Source organism: Charadrius vociferus, unplaced genomic scaffold (genome assembly GCF_000708025.1).
Source record: "Charadrius vociferus isolate BGI_N301 unplaced genomic scaffold, ASM70802v2 scaffold332, whole genome shotgun sequence".
Taxonomy (NCBI): domain Eukaryota; kingdom Metazoa; phylum Chordata; class Aves; order Charadriiformes; family Charadriidae; genus Charadrius; species Charadrius vociferus.
In genome coordinates this window covers 3,149,995-3,165,315 of record NW_009647418.1, presented here as the reverse complement: position 1 = coordinate 3,165,315, position 15,321 = coordinate 3,149,995, and the positions used below count along the sequence as shown (strand labels likewise).

Genomic DNA, 15,321 nt, shown 5'->3' with positions numbered 1-15,321 from the left:
GAACTTTGTTTTGTTTTTCAATTTGATACTCAAGTTTTAGTAGAGAGCAAGGGATAACCAAACCACTGGTGAGAAAGGTAGGATGTTGGAGTCCCTGGCTAATATTTCAGTAATTACTAAGTACTGGAAAGTCTGCTAACTTTTTGTAGTAGATTATATGAGACTGTCTTAGGGGAGTGCCTATTATCTGAGCACGTTAAATGCAGGAGGCAGTGTCTTGCCGGGAGCCTGATGCCTTTCCAGGGCGGGCAACAGTTTGGATGGGGCATCTTTTTCAGAAGAAGAAAAAAAAAAAAAACCCAAAAAAAAAAAAGGAGCAATGCAGCAAAGGGCCCCCGGCTGAGGCCGCGGGCCTGCCATGTCGGAAGCGCTGCAGCTCCCGGCCTGCCCCGCGCCACCGGAAGCCCAGCAGGCACCGCGCTCGGCCGCAGAGCGCGGACTACATCTCCCAGTAGGCACAGCGCGCCGGCACGGGCGCGGCCACGGCGGGCTGCCGCGGCGGCATGCTGGGAGTTGTGGTCCTCCGGCTCCGCCGTGAGGCGAAGGCCCGCCCGCTTCCCGCTGCGAGCGGCGGCTCCTTCTGCCCTTTGCCCCCTCGGCAGCTTCCCCCCCCCCAAGCCCCTCCCTTCCTGCAGCAGCTTAAGATGGCGGCTGAGGTGGATTTCGGGGACCGCGAGCTCTTCGAGCAGCTCGAGGAAGAGGACAGGCCGCCGCCACCGCCTCGCCTCAGCTGCGAGGAGGAGGAGGAGGGACCCGAGAAAGCCCTGGAAGAGCTGTACGCGCGGCTGCGGGACCGCGAGGAGACGGTGCGGCGGCTCCGGGCGGAGAATATCCTGACGGGAGAGGCAGGGCCTGCTCCGGGGAGGGTGCAGCGGGGCGGGAGGAAGGAGGGCGCCGCTCCTGCTACTGGTTCCCTTCCGGGGCAGCCTCCTTGGGGCTGGCGGCCGCCTCCGCCTGGAGGGGCTTCGGCTTCTCCCGGCGACCCCCGCGGGGCCGGGCCCTGGGCCTTTGTGGGGAAGGCCCTGTCGGTCTCCGCCCGGCAGCCCGGGCCCTGAAGGACGGCGAGGATTGAGCGTGGCGGGGAGGGGGGCGTCTCCCCCCGGCGGGTCCCCGCCTTGAACCACCTCTGGTGGTGGCTGGTTTTTACTGCTTTCTGCTTCCGTCACTCAAGAGGAAGTTTTCTCTGAAAACTTTTATCCTCAGAATGACCGGGTCCGCGCCAGCTTCGCTTCAGTTGGCAAAAGGGTAGTTGAGCTCTTGGGGTGACGGTTAAAACACATGAAGTTGGACTCCTGCTTTTTGCCTTTCTAGGGAAAAGAGATAGCTGTACATTCACTTTGAAAAGCCGTTTTTACCATAGCTAGGAATACTTTTAAACTGTTAAATCGCAACTGGTTCCCTAAAGGGATTTTGGGTTAGATATTATAGCAGAGTGGAATCTGAAACTATTTTTATGGTTTGTTTTCTGTTTACGAGTATGTGTGTCTTACTGCTGATTGTAGGTATTTTAAAAATAAAATACTATAAGTCTGACAATTCCACCATAGGTCACGTAATGAATTATACTATTGGGATTGTCACAGCTAGTCCTTTTTTGTTGTTCTTGTTTGGAGTTTTTTTTGCATTTTATTGTATTGCTTCAGCAACACGTCGATTTGTAAATAGTCCTCTGTGCAGTGAAAAGGAAGGTCTTAAACCCCATTTGTTATTATTTGGCATTCTTGTTAAGTGTTTTTTTTGTTTGTTTGTTTTGATGCTTTAATTAATTAAGGGGTGGGTCTGTGTCTTCCGAAGAAAGTAATGTTCCTTAACAATAAATTAACATCAAGAACTTAAAAGGAAGCTGAATATTCTGACTCGTCCTAGGTACGTTAATGCTGACCTAAAACGGTTTGTATGACTTGTATACGTTTGAAAGAGGTAATAGCTGCCCGAGCTGACAACGTCTCTTGCCCCATCTTTTAGAAACCTTGTTTGTATGTCCCCATCCTTGCTCAGATGTTTGGCTTCTAAAATGCCATTAGCATTTTTGAAGTTTTTTATTCTTGAGTATCAAGAACTTAGTTTGTATTGCTGTAATTTTATTTGCGTGTATCTGTCTGTTTATGAAGCTTAGGTGGTCCTTAGGAAGACAGTTTTTGGTAAAGTTCAGCAGTGAGAACAAGTACATTAAAATAGTTGAATAAATAAGAGATCTTATAAATAAGATCTTAATAGTAGTTTACTGTAGTTAGAAGAAAAATTCTATAGCGTGGTGTTCTGTTTTGTTTTCTTTCCACCTCACACCAGGCCACCTGCTTTGCTTGGAAGAGGATGATTTCTGTTTAAGTGAATAGGAATTTCTTAAAAGAACAGAACTTGTATTGGCCAAACCTTTCTCTCTCTGTGGACTACAAACTCTTTGCTGTGATAAAACGGATGGGGGATATTTCCAGTAAAGATAAAACAGTAACCATTGTCTGTGTCTCTCTTCTGTTCTTCTAGTGGAATTTCAGTGGACAGCTCCAAATTTGATGGACCTCTGTTACAGATTTTATTTATGAACAATGTAATTTCTAAGTAAGTACTTTCCAAGGAAAAGCAATCTTGGCAGGAAATGGGATTTATTATTTTCTTTGTTTGGATATGTTAGTGTTTGACCAGGGAATGAATATATGTTTTATTCAATAACATAAACTTGTTAAGCTTGACACTGAGAAAGGATAATGAGCAATATGACAGGAGATCTGTTGCTTTTATTAGCAATATCTGGGTTTTTATCATGAAATGAAGCATGACTTCCAGGAACTTGGAGTGAGTCTGAATAGCAGTTTGTTTCATGAGGGTTGTGGGTAAATACAGTAAATTAAATTTTCCCTGCCTCTGATTTGATTTTTTGCCACATTAATATAAGGATGCTCTCTAATAATAGATGTCATTAACGTTGGTGGGAGTTGGGATGAGGATAGGAGAGAAATTGACTGCCTCTTTTCTAAGTTCTTAAGAAGTAGTAAATGTTAAAAAAAATATTAAAAAAGACATCTGGTTTGTTTCAGTCTTGCTCATTTCTTTTTCTCTGTATACTTCTTCGCTCCATTACAGGCAATATCATCAAGAAATTGAAGATTTTGTTTTTAATTTAGTTCAGAAATATGAGGAGCAGAAGAGAGGTGAACAAGAAAAAACACACTTCAATGTTAAGCCACAGGTACTTTAAAACTCAAATTGTTATTAGGTGCTCCTTCTCTTGCATCTCTATATTGGGATTTTTGAAATATTACACTGCTAAATAGCTGAATTTTGGATGTTTTTTCCTGCTTAATTGCAAATCAAGTAACTATTGAAGAAATGTTATATAACTACTTGTTGCAAAAATAGAGGACCAGGACAAAAAAAGTACCCTTTCTGTCCATGAAGATGCTTCTTTAAAATTGTTCCTATTGAAATTTGTGTAAAAGCAAAGTAGTAAGTTGGTTTAAATAATCGAGAAAAGAGAAAAAGGTACAAACTTAATGTATCCTCTTCTGATAGTATTTGGCTCAACTTTGATTATATATAAACACAGATGAACAACAGAATCTGAAAATTTCCACTTTCTTCTCTTCATTTAGAATTTTGAGTTTTACTTAACATTCGCTTTTTAGCCTCACTTTGAATAGAAGGGTGAAATGGCACATTTCTCTTGATCTTTCTCTTAGATTTTGAGATAAGAGTAAAGATGTTCTTATGCAGCATACTTCTCATCAAAGGAAACATTAAAAATGAGCTGTGTCATACTTTGGACTGTGGAAAGCGTTATGACATCTCCTTCTTACTGTTTAACTAATGATTCATGAAGGAACGGAAGCTGTATTCCATGTTCTGTGCCATTCACATACTTTAGTAGGACCTCTTCTTTTTACTATTATTTTGAATTAATTATTTGCATTTTTACTTTCCGTGTCAGCCATCCAGTATTCTTTTGGAAGAGGACTGTAAAACAGCAAGCTCGAATTCTGTTAAAAAAATTAAAGAAGCTTTTAGTGTAAGTTTTTGACTATATGCTCTTCAATGGTAGGTCTGACTCTTCATTCTACATATTCAATATACACTGCTATTAAAATAAGATCTTGTTAAATTTAATTTATCAGTGTAATAGCACTTAGGTTCAGCATGTTTGGACCACATCAATGGGAGAAATATTGATTTGTACAGGTGTGGGCGTGTATTATTTGTAAATTCTTACAGAGCGGGGGGAAAAAAGCCTTGGAAGTATTTCAAGCAGTGTAAATTTATAGAAGTGCTACCAGTCTGACCTAAATACTGACACATTTCTGACAATTTTCTGACTTTTTTTCTACAGGTTGTAGGAAGTGTTCTGTATTTTACCAATTTTTGTCTCGATAAACTGGGACAGCCTATATTAAATGAGAATCCACAGCTGACAGAAGGATGGGAAATACCTAAGTATCCTGTTTACTAAAACAAGGGCTTTGTCAAATCCAAAGAATGCCAGTCGGTAAATTGAACTCAAATTTTGTTCAGTAGATTGTACATTTCTATCAAAACCATATTAGTTGTTATAGATGAAAAATTTTACTGGGTACTTAATGGCTCTTTTTACTCAGAACATACGAGTATTTTGATATGATTGGCTCGCTGATTTTTAGAAGACGGATGGCTGGGAAGAGTGAATGCCTTATCCCCATAAATATATTTTGTGACCTTAGGGATTTCCTAGGCCAGTTTGCAATCAGGTTTGGAATGACAGTTTATTCCAGATACTGATAAACATTCTCCCTCTATAAAATCTGCTGTTTGGGAGAAGAAAAGGGCTTGGCAAACTCAAATATGCTGTTAAGGTGTTTTTTTTCCAAATGTGGGAGCCAGAAGGAAAGGCTTTTAATAAAGTTTAATTATGGAATGCTCTTAACTTGCATCCATTTTGAAGTTTGTTCTTTATTGTTTATTAAAGCCAGTATTTGGAAGGTGGGATTGAGGGGAAACATTGGAAAAAGTGTTTTTTAGTATTGTACTCCTCCGCGACAAAAAGAAGTACTCTCATCTCCCCAGTTTTCCAGTACTACTTCTGCCCCAGAGTGAGTCAGGACAAGAACCAGTTTCACAGTTCATTTCTGCAATATCTAGTTATCAAGCTTGTAATAAAGGTCACTTCCTAGTGTTAAAAAATTACTTCTATCTGAATGAAAATTGCAAATTTATAAGCCGGCTAACTTGGGTTTTCTTCTGCCTGTCTTCGACTGTGTATGCACTGTGCTGTAATTTTACATTTGGATAGCTATTTCTGTTAAAGTGCATTAAGTCAGTCCTATTCTCCAAATGATATTTGTACTATCACCCTACATCTAGGTGAACGAAGTAGATGTGTAACGGGAATTTTTCCTAAAATGTCAAGTTAAGCATGGCTAAACTTTTCGTGTCTGCCAGCTTAGCTTTGATACTGTTCTTTAAATGTACTTACTGCGTCTTACTTTAGAGCTCCCATAGATGACGTTGAGCCTAAAATAGTACTTATGGGTGAAATGGTATATCGGGTACCGTGCTTCTAAATGACTGAAGTACTGCACTCAATTAACATGTCAGTTCAACTAGTATCTGGCATCTGCTTTTCTTTTTAAAAGCAACTGTTAGATTCTGTAAACTGCTGTGCTTCTGAACTCTACTGAACATCTTAGTTATTACCATGCCGGTTCGCTTGCGGCCCTCTTGTCGTCTTAGACGTTTTTAGACAAATGGGCAGAGCAGCTGACACATTGCAATCCAAAACCAAACACAAGTAGTATGATATGACCCGTCTCCACTTACTTGAGAAGTGAGTTATATTTTTTTTAAACTCTACCAAAATATGTTATTAATAAGATTGCTGTGAAGTGTATCAGAATTATTAGCTTGAAACTTCTGCCTATATACAAGAGGACTGTAATTCTAGCCAGTGCTGATAAAGAAGAAAATTGGTTATTGGATAGAAACTGTGTAGGAGGAAACAACGTAAGCCCATCTTAGCAAATAGTTAATAGTAGATAGAGTTTTATAGTTTATACTCTAGAGTTCATATCAAGGATCAATCCAGAAGTCAGTATTGTAGTCAAAGCGCTATTAGGTTTTCACTGATATTTTAAACAAGATTGAAATTTTACTTCATCCAGTAGCAGTTCCTTATTGAAATCTAAAGATATCAGCAAGTTTTCAGCCAGATTCTCTCCCTAGATGGACAAGAAATACAAGTAAAACCAAAAAGGTTTGTATTATTCTTAAATATAAAGTTTTGAGCTGAAAAGTTCAGATGTACACTGTGATTATTCCCCAGTATACTAAACCCTTGAACGTACTTGAGCAATGAGTTTAAATTAAGTAAACCAGTGCAGAGCTTTACGGTCAGTGAGTCTCTCTTGTTTATTGACTTTCTTTAGGAAGGGCCTAAAATCAATGTGTAAAAACTTCCTGAAGTTTACGCTCAGTTCTTCTGTTGTTTGCCTTTTTAGTGATTGCCTTGTCATCCTTGCACTGGTGTACTATCATCATTCTTACTGTTTTGTAGAAAAACTGCTGACTTATTTTATAGGCTTTTAAGACATACTGATGTTAAAGTTGATGGTATAGCTTTTATGGGAGGCAAGAAATAAAGCCAACAGGGTTTCCTACTGACAGCTTGTGTGGTCTTCATGGCACCTAAAGTCATCCATTTCAGATGCAATGAAGGCCAGGCAAGCTTTTAGTGGGAATTTCAAAGATAAAGGGGCATGCTGAGTTAAGCTTTGATTTGATTAGAAGTATTACCATCTGAATGGAAAGCAGATTGAAGTGTTGTGCTGATGATATGGGTTGGTGATAAAATATTTGGATCACCACAGAAGGTTGCTGTTGGAATACTATGTAGAGATGAAGCAGATGATGTGCTTCACTTTGTCTTATTAGAGGCTTCAAGAGGTTGGAGTGTGTGTGTGTGGGGGGAGATTACCCTGGACACTCATCCTTGTGTCGCCCTTTTGTCACCACTTCTGGTTCCCATCCTAATTCAGTAAAAACAAATGTTCAGAAAAGAAATCTTGCTCTAAAATTTTTTAAGAGATTGGGATTTCCCCCCGTATGTTGACAATGTTTGTTACCATGGTATGAGTTTACAAGGAAAATTAAACTTGAAGCCAGCTGCAATTTCATTCCTGGTTTTCAGTGCACAATTTCACAATATTGTGTAATGTGTTCAAACTGTGGACCAGAACTTTGCAAAGAAGTAGTCATGCTCTTCTTCTTTCTACTAGTAACTGTTTCTCAGTATTGTAAAAAGGATCAGACTTCTGATGATACAATCCTAAAAAGAGAAATAGAGGTATTAAATATTAAATTGAGGGGTTCCTTATCTGTACTCCAGAGTTAAAAGTATTGTTTTAACATCTTCCCTTCCTCTGGACGTAGCATAAGCTTTAGTTCTGTAGGTTTTGTTTTCATTTATAGGCACTATCTAAGCAAATGTTTAATCAGAAGCAGAAATCCTTCAGTGAGTACTCTGCTATCTGCTGCATGATATAAGGAAACGCGTTTTCACCTTTAGGACAGTAAACTATTGGATAAGGTTGCCCAGAGAGGTTATGCAGTCTCTATCATGAGAGATTTTTCAAGACCCAACTGGTAAAGCCCTGGGTAACCTGGTCTATCTCATAGCTGACCCAGCTTTTGGATTAGAGATCTGAGATGCAACCTGAATTATTCTATGACTATTCTATTCCCTCTTAAAGGAATAGATCTTTCTTATACAGGATATAAAAGCTGAATTTCTGCCTGGAAGTACTACTTTTCCACTATAATTTTAGTTGTTTTTCTTTCTTTGTTTTCTTCCTCTCCACCTACCGTCATGTTCTTCCGTCTCTGCCCCTCAATGCTGTGCCTGTGTTTTGCTCATTTGTGTTCTCGTTGGGACTGTCAAATAAACAATATACTGTTACTGTATTTTGAAGGTTGACATTAAGTAGTCAGTTGAAGAGAAGCAGAAGACAGCATATGAAATCAGCAAGCAATGCTTATGTTTTTTTTCTTTCTAAGTCTAAAACTAAAATATAACAAGATTTAAAATAATTAAGTACATTTAACATTGCAAAATGGTTTTCAGGCTTAATTTCTTGTGCATTTTTTAAGCAGGCCAAAACCTCATTGTTTCAATTGTGGTTCTGAAGACCATCAAATGAAAGACTGTCCAAAGGTAAAGTCTACGACGATACTCAAAAGACTGCTGCTCTCCAATAACTGTTTCAGTGTAACTGCACCATTAAAAAAAAAAAAAAGATGCATTGGGGTCAGGATGTACACATGGTTATTTATCTGTGTTGATTAAATTATACTGTTCATACTTATAAATTCTAACATACTAAATCAGAACATAAATACATTTTGTAGCATAATGGTTTGAATCCCTCCTTTAATTTATGGAGGGACATTTTTCAGTTCAAACAGTCTTCCCTCTTGTTTTAGAGCTCTGCTAGCTCCAATGCAGATACTCTTAGATTTTACTATGTAGTTTTCATTACAACTGTAGTTGTATCACACAGCTGGGTGATAAATGATTAAGCATGCTGAGGGCAAGGAGTACCAGTTTTATGTTGGGTGAAGGAGCACATAAATTGTAAATTGTCCAAAGCTAAACTTCCCAATTGTATTATCTTTAAGCCACGAAACGCAGCTCGTATAAGTGAGAAGAGAAAGGAGTTTATGGAAGCTTGTGGTGAAGCGAGCAATCAGAATTTTCAGCAGCGTTATCATGCAGAAGAAGTAGAAGAGAGGTTTGGAAAATTTAAACCAGGAGTGATTAGGTATCTCTTTTCCTTCCATTAGCTGTTGCACTGCTTTTCTGGAATACCTTTTCTACCTTTGGAGTGCCAGGTGTTACTTTCCAGAGTTCTATAAGTCCATCTGCTAATGATGGGTGTATTATGTTTGAATTTGTTTGCTAAATTGCACAGATATTTTTCAAATGAAGCTTCATCGCTAGCTGAAGAGTCCTTCCCTTTCCCATGGCACTTTCCCTAATGTAGGGAGATAAATTTTACTCTTTGGCTAATCGAATTGCAAATATATCTGGGATTGACAGCCAATATAGTTTGAGCTAAAACTAAGTTATTTTAACTTGATAATTTAAAATTCCACAAAATGTTTGTAACTGCCTTCATATATTCATTTTGTTTTCTGTTTGTTGTCTTAACTTAGTGGGGAACTTCAAGATGCACTTGGTGTCACAGATAAGAGTCTTCCTCCATTTATATATCGCATGCGTCAGCTGGGTTATCCTCCAGGTTGGCTTAAGGAGGCTGAAATGGAGCACTCGGGGCTCGCGCTTTATGATGGAAAAGGTAAGGAATGCGGTGCGGGAATGCAGTTTTTTGTATGCAGGCTATTTACTGGCTGTACCCTATTCAGGAGACAATAAAATACCTAGTTTGTAAACCTTCATCTTCCTCATGGAAGAGTGAGAAAGTTGTAAATCAAATTTTCTTTTCTAAGGTCACATAAAAATATTCCCCTTTCATCTAGCTATGCTGTAACAACTTTTATAATGATTGGATTGCATAGATGAAGGCTCCTTTGGCAGTGTGTTCTCATTCTAATGACCCTTGATATTAGAAGATGGAGTTCCTGTGAAACTGCAAGACTTGCAAATAGCCTATTGTCAAATTTAATCTTCCCTTATTAAATAAGCTTCTCTCTTCTTAGATTTTATGAGAGACACCTTAATACTTTCTAAAGTTCAATAACATATAATAAGAAGACCACCAACAAGCGAAGAATACACTTCTTGAAACCCAACTTATCAAGTAATTTACCAGCTTTTTACTAATGACCACCATTTATGTGGCACCTCCGAGAACAGTCCTGATACCATATTCTGAGCATAGTAATGATACATGAAGAGTAGTAGTATGAGCGTAGTAGTTAGGTCTCTGGGGAAGCTTCATGCATGTATTTGATAGATTTGGTCACTGTTACTGCCTTTGTGGATTCCAAAGCCTTCTATCAATACTTCCATTCAAAAAACCAAGACCCTGTTCTTAAATCCTGTGTATATTTCAGTAATGTTCTTAATTAGCATCAAGAATAATTACATTTTGTTATAGGTGGTGGTGGAACAGAAGATGAAGGATCTCATCAACGAAAACGCATCACTTACGATGTATCTAAGTTGATAAACTATCCAGGCTTTAATATATCCACTCCAAGTGGGATCCCAGATGTAAGTGGCTGTCCTCTGCCTTCTAAATAACATGCAGAGTAAAACTAATTGCTTTTAGACAAGTTTAACATTTTGTATTCTGCATCTGACAGTTGTCTTTCAACAGACTTTTTTTAACCTCCTGCTTTGGGGCTGGGGGCTGTTGAGGTAAATGACGTGATGTCCGTCTGTCTGATATCTGTCACAACCCTTGTGGGTAGGGTCTGACAGTGCTTCTGTTGTGATTATTTCTGTTAAGAGACCTAACAGGAGCCTAGAAGGATAGTTAAATTTTTTTAAACACAAAACTTCACATGGGAATGCCTGTTCCTTCCATACATCTAAATTTTCTGAATGTTCTTGAATATGAAAATGATTGTGGGTGTTATCATAGACATAATTTCAACTGTAGAAAACTACATCAAAACAGTGCGCAATCTCTGTGAAGCTTTGTAATGGGTAGAACAAAAAGAGACATATCAGAAGACCTCTTGAGCATAGAACGTACAAGGGATCTCCTGTGGCTGCTGCTGCAGAACTTTTATTTTCAAAAGTAATTTAACCTGCTGTTAGGAGGGAAATTCATCACTGCTTTAAAAAGAAGCACTTGTACTTCTTCTTTTGCAGCTTTGCGTTTGCCCATTCAGTGGCCTCCAAATGTGTTTTTTCATTCAGTGTTCTTAACCAAAGTTCTGTCCTCAAGGGTTTTTTTCAGTTTTCACTAAAAATTTAAGTTTTTCAAAGAAAGACGTTTTTATCTGAACAGTTATTTCAACAGGAAGTTTGTAGTTGTGTTACAGATGTTGAAGAGTAGTTGCTATGAAATGGTTAACAAGACATTTAATAAAGGTGATGATTTATTCCTACTGCCTGGTCATAGTGCATTGCATCAGTTGTTTGGGTTCACAAGTGAGAGTACTTTGGTTTGCCAGAAGTTCCTACTAAGGATCTATTTACTCTGATAAATTAGGCTTTTGATGAGAACTTGAATTCATCTTGGCTTGTTAATCACTCACTGTTTCTCTGTAATGTTATTAGCCAACCATATGCAACCTTCTCTTTTTCTTTTTTCTTTTTTTCTGTAGGAATGGCAGATATTTGGTTCCATCCCCATGCAGCCATCTCAACAGAAGGATGTTTTTGCTAACTACCTGTCTAATTTTCATGCGGTGAATATATCTCATTGTTATTTGCAAAAAAAAAAAAAGTTTTCTTGTAGTTAGCGTAGCCAATGATAATCTCTTGTTCATATCTTCTTTTTTGCAGAAGGGGATAGACTTTCTTTTTGTCACTACCAGATGTGAAATGCTGATGCTTGGCTTATCTGTCCTAAAAAAAAGGAGCATCATGTTTAGAAAAAACTCCGTTATTGAAATTAATATAAGCAGATCTCAGTTATGCAGTATTTTATAAACAGTTGTGGAAAATGTTGCTGTAAACTTTTACAGCCTAAAAACTGTCTTAGTTCCAGACTTCCCAAATAAGTGAAAAGGTTAACTTACCATAGTCGTGATTTACAGTAATCTTATTATAGTGACTTGAGAAAATACACGGTAGTCCTGTGCTGTATCGTTCTCAGGTCGTCTCTAAGAAGACTCTAGCTTAGTGTTTTCTACTGCAGAATACTTCCAGTTAAGGATGGAAGATGTGTGCTCTGCTCTCCGTCCCAAAGTGTAATGCCATATGGAATTAAACAATAAATTCTAAGCCTACCAGGAAGGGATGTGCAATACTTGCATTGTGATGGTCTCGTAAGATCTTGGTGTCCAGGTGGAAACTTGGTTGTAATTCTGTATTAGGAATGCAGATACAGTCTTCTGCCCCTTGAACCTGAACAAGATTACAGTTCCGTTCAGTTGCATTAAATCTCTCAAACTTCAATGTCTAGTTTACACACTGGGTCACCAAATGATTGTATAGTTATGAAATTGCTTTAAATAAGCTCTTATAGCTGGAAATGTTACCTTGTGCAATTTAATACTAATTTCTTTTGTTTGCCTGGATAATTTCTCTTCAGCCAAGTCCAAAATCTATCAATAAAAGGGCTGCATCTCAGTCAAGCTCTCATCATTCAAAACGACGAAAAGAAGACAATTTGGAGGTACCACCAGCTGACATGGACCTAGATTCTGGTACAGCTATTCTGCAATTTTTTTCCAAGTTTCAATTTTTATTTTAAAAAAATTGCTCTGAATTGAAATGTCAGCGTTTATAAAGAGAAACCATTCATTATGGTGGTAACTAATGTAACTACTAACATATGCCAGCAGTGTCCTACTATATTTGCGTTTGGGGCGCTCTACAATAAGCATTCTCTGTTGCTGTGATTGTCATGTCTTCCAATACCAAGCAGGAGGTTTCAGGTGTCCTCAGAACAATTGCAATGTTCGGTGACAAATTCTGATCTCTTAACTTCAGGTGTATCCTGAAGGAACTTCTGGTGTGAAGACCTCCAAATCCTTAAATACTTGGATGAATTAATGTAGGAAGTTGCAAGCTCACAACTTCTTAAAAATGAGGAGGAGGATTTAACAGTGTTGTTTGAATGTTGGAATAGCTGGAGAAACCTCTGGCTTTCCTTTTGGATTTCCTATGAGGAAATCCTTCAGCGTGTCTCAGTGTGGAATAAGTTTGTTCTCGATACATTCAAGAGTATTTTATCTTTTTTTTTTTTTTCTTGAATCGCTAGCAGAGGTAAAATCCCCCAAAACCTCATTTCAGTGGATATTAAAACCTTCAAAAAAGTTTGTTCTAGCTCAGCTGAAAAACAAGGATAAGAAGACATAAGTCTGCTAGTTAATCAGAACATTGGCAATTTGAATCTTGTTCTAGTCAGATTTCAGCTTCTAATAGATGTCTTTCGATTTGCTTCTAGATCTGGAAGTGTCACAAAGATCCCAAACTCATAACAGTTTTCAGTTCCAACCTCCGCTGCCACCTGGATGTCCATCGATGTCAAGTCCTCCTCCTTTACCACGAGGAACACCTCCACTAAATCTTACACCACCTCAACCTTCAACACCCACCTGCCCTCCTCTTCCTAGGACTACTCCACCATCAAATCCTTCCAGTGATATTTCTCAGCCAAAAATAGTGGACTCAGTCATGGATGAGGATACTCTGACCTTGGAAGAGCTAGAGGAACAGCAGCGATTAATCTGGGCAGCACTAGAGCAGGCAGAAAGCACAAACAGTGACTCGGATATTCCTGTTGATACACCGTTAACTGGGAATTCTGTTACATCATCACCATCTAGGAACGAAGTAGACCTTGTTGCAGAAGTAAGGTCAGCTGATAAGGTGATTACAGTGGAAACTAGGTTTTCTGACATCAGTGAACAGATACCAGAAAATGAACACTCTATAACTAGTCCTAATCCAGGAGATAGTTTACTTAACTTAAAGGAAAATCCTGATAATACAGATTCTGAAGGCTTGATGGATAACACCGTGCCTGCTCCCAACCATGAGGCTAATGATGGAGAAAATACAGATGGTAATATAGTGGTAACAAACATTGAATCATCTGCAAAAAACTCCAGTCTTGTTCCTGATATGAGCAAGTTTGCTGTAGGCATAACACCATTTGAATTTGAAAATATGGCAGAATCAACAGGTGTTTATCTACGAATAAGAAGCGTGTTAAAAAATTCCCCAAGAAACCAGCAAAAGAAAAAGACTTCATCCTAACTGGTCTTCCTTTGTTTCATTATGTCTGAATCCCTGCTTCCTTCTCTCTCCTCCAGTTTTACAAACTCGGATAACTTCCCTCATCCTTTTGTGGGAAGGAGAAAATCTAGACAAATACAGCTCTACCCCGTTCTTCCTTGGAACTGAAGTCAGTGCAGAGCTTCCATATTGACCAGGACCGCCAATGTGGCCAGAAAATACAGAAGAATTTTTCCAAATTGCAACCTTCCACTAAGGAATAACAGGACTGATGATTTGTTAAGAATGTTTTACATGCCAATACATGAAACTAAAAAGAGGAGTTTGCAGTTTGCTGTTCATTACTTTGGCTAAGATTTATATTGTCATTGAGTTTCAGGTGGATTGGTGATTTTTTTTTTATATCTGTCCTTTGTACAATAATCTATACTTTATACATTTTGCTAATTATCCTGTAGATAAGTTTAATATATTCAGAATGTTTTTAAAGAGGTCTAACCTTAAGATTTCCCACATCAAAATCCTGGCAATTGGATGAAAATAATCAGGGATTTACCAGCATTATCTTCACCATTTCAGATATTTTTATAAATTATTTATGTGGGTCCGTTTTAATTACCACTGTATCTTTTGTAACATCATCCTTCATGTAAACTTGCTGTACATACCTGTTCATTGTTGTGTACAGAGGTTTAATAAATGAGCTTTTATATAAGGATTTTTTTAATTGGAGTCCTAAATGATCAAAGTACTGATTTTTGAAAATTAGCTGCTGAAGATAATTGGATAAACAAGCTGACTAAAATGAGGATGAATAAAGTTAAATATTTTAGGAAGGTTCACAGGTTTTCATAATCAAGAAGCTATTAAAATTATTTTAGCTATTTAAATAGAACCTTGCCATACCATTCAGTTTTCACAATCTGAAGAATTGCTCACTTCTGAAAGCCTAAAAGTGTTACAGTACTGCTGATTAATTGTTCTAACACGTTTAACTCCTCTTCATTGTCTTCAGAGGGACCTGTAGGTGGAATGACTGTATGTTATTTGCATTGCCAACAGAGGGAGTACTAGATTGACTTAACAGTATTCATTGGAGCTGGTAAAGCATTTGTTTGTCCTTGCAGGAAAAAAGTCTTCCCAGCCAAGTGTGTGACATGTAGTAAGCCAAAGTATTTTCAAGTATCTAAGAAAAGACTTGTAAAGGGGGGGGTGCTCAAAGGTGTTTTTGATAAATATAACTTCAGAGACAGAATTTATTCTTTGAAATTCTCAGCTTTGCAGATAGTACGTATTTCCCAAAGATCCTTACAATATATGATATTGGTACACTCTGCATTTGAATGCTTAAAAGAACCCCAGGCTTTTTGTAGTTAAAGCTTGTGTATTTAATTCCTCTTTTTGCTCTAAACTTTACAGGAAGGGAAAACAAAATTGTCTTTATGTATGACCTGCTCATCTTCCAAGAGGCTGAAAAA

At 38.3% G+C, this 15,321-nt stretch overlaps 1 protein-coding gene across 1 annotated transcript; it reads left to right on the top strand.

The window, feature by feature from the left end:
• The first annotated feature begins 629 nt into the window (after positions 1 to 629).
• ZCCHC8 (zinc finger, CCHC domain containing 8) lies at positions 630 to 14,561 on the top strand. Its single transcript, XM_009880294.1, has 14 exons — positions 630 to 828; positions 1,824 to 1,866; positions 2,485 to 2,559; positions 3,082 to 3,187; positions 3,926 to 4,003; positions 4,322 to 4,425; positions 6,152 to 6,217; positions 8,113 to 8,173; positions 8,638 to 8,780; positions 9,175 to 9,317; positions 10,080 to 10,195; positions 11,260 to 11,343; positions 12,192 to 12,306; positions 13,050 to 14,561. Exons 1-14 carry the CDS (start codon positions 645 to 647, stop codon positions 13,862 to 13,864), a joined length of 2,133 nt encoding a protein of 710 aa, XP_009878596.1. The 5' UTR covers positions 630 to 644; the 3' UTR covers positions 13,865 to 14,561.
• The last annotated feature ends 760 nt before the right edge of the window (positions 14,562 to 15,321 follow it).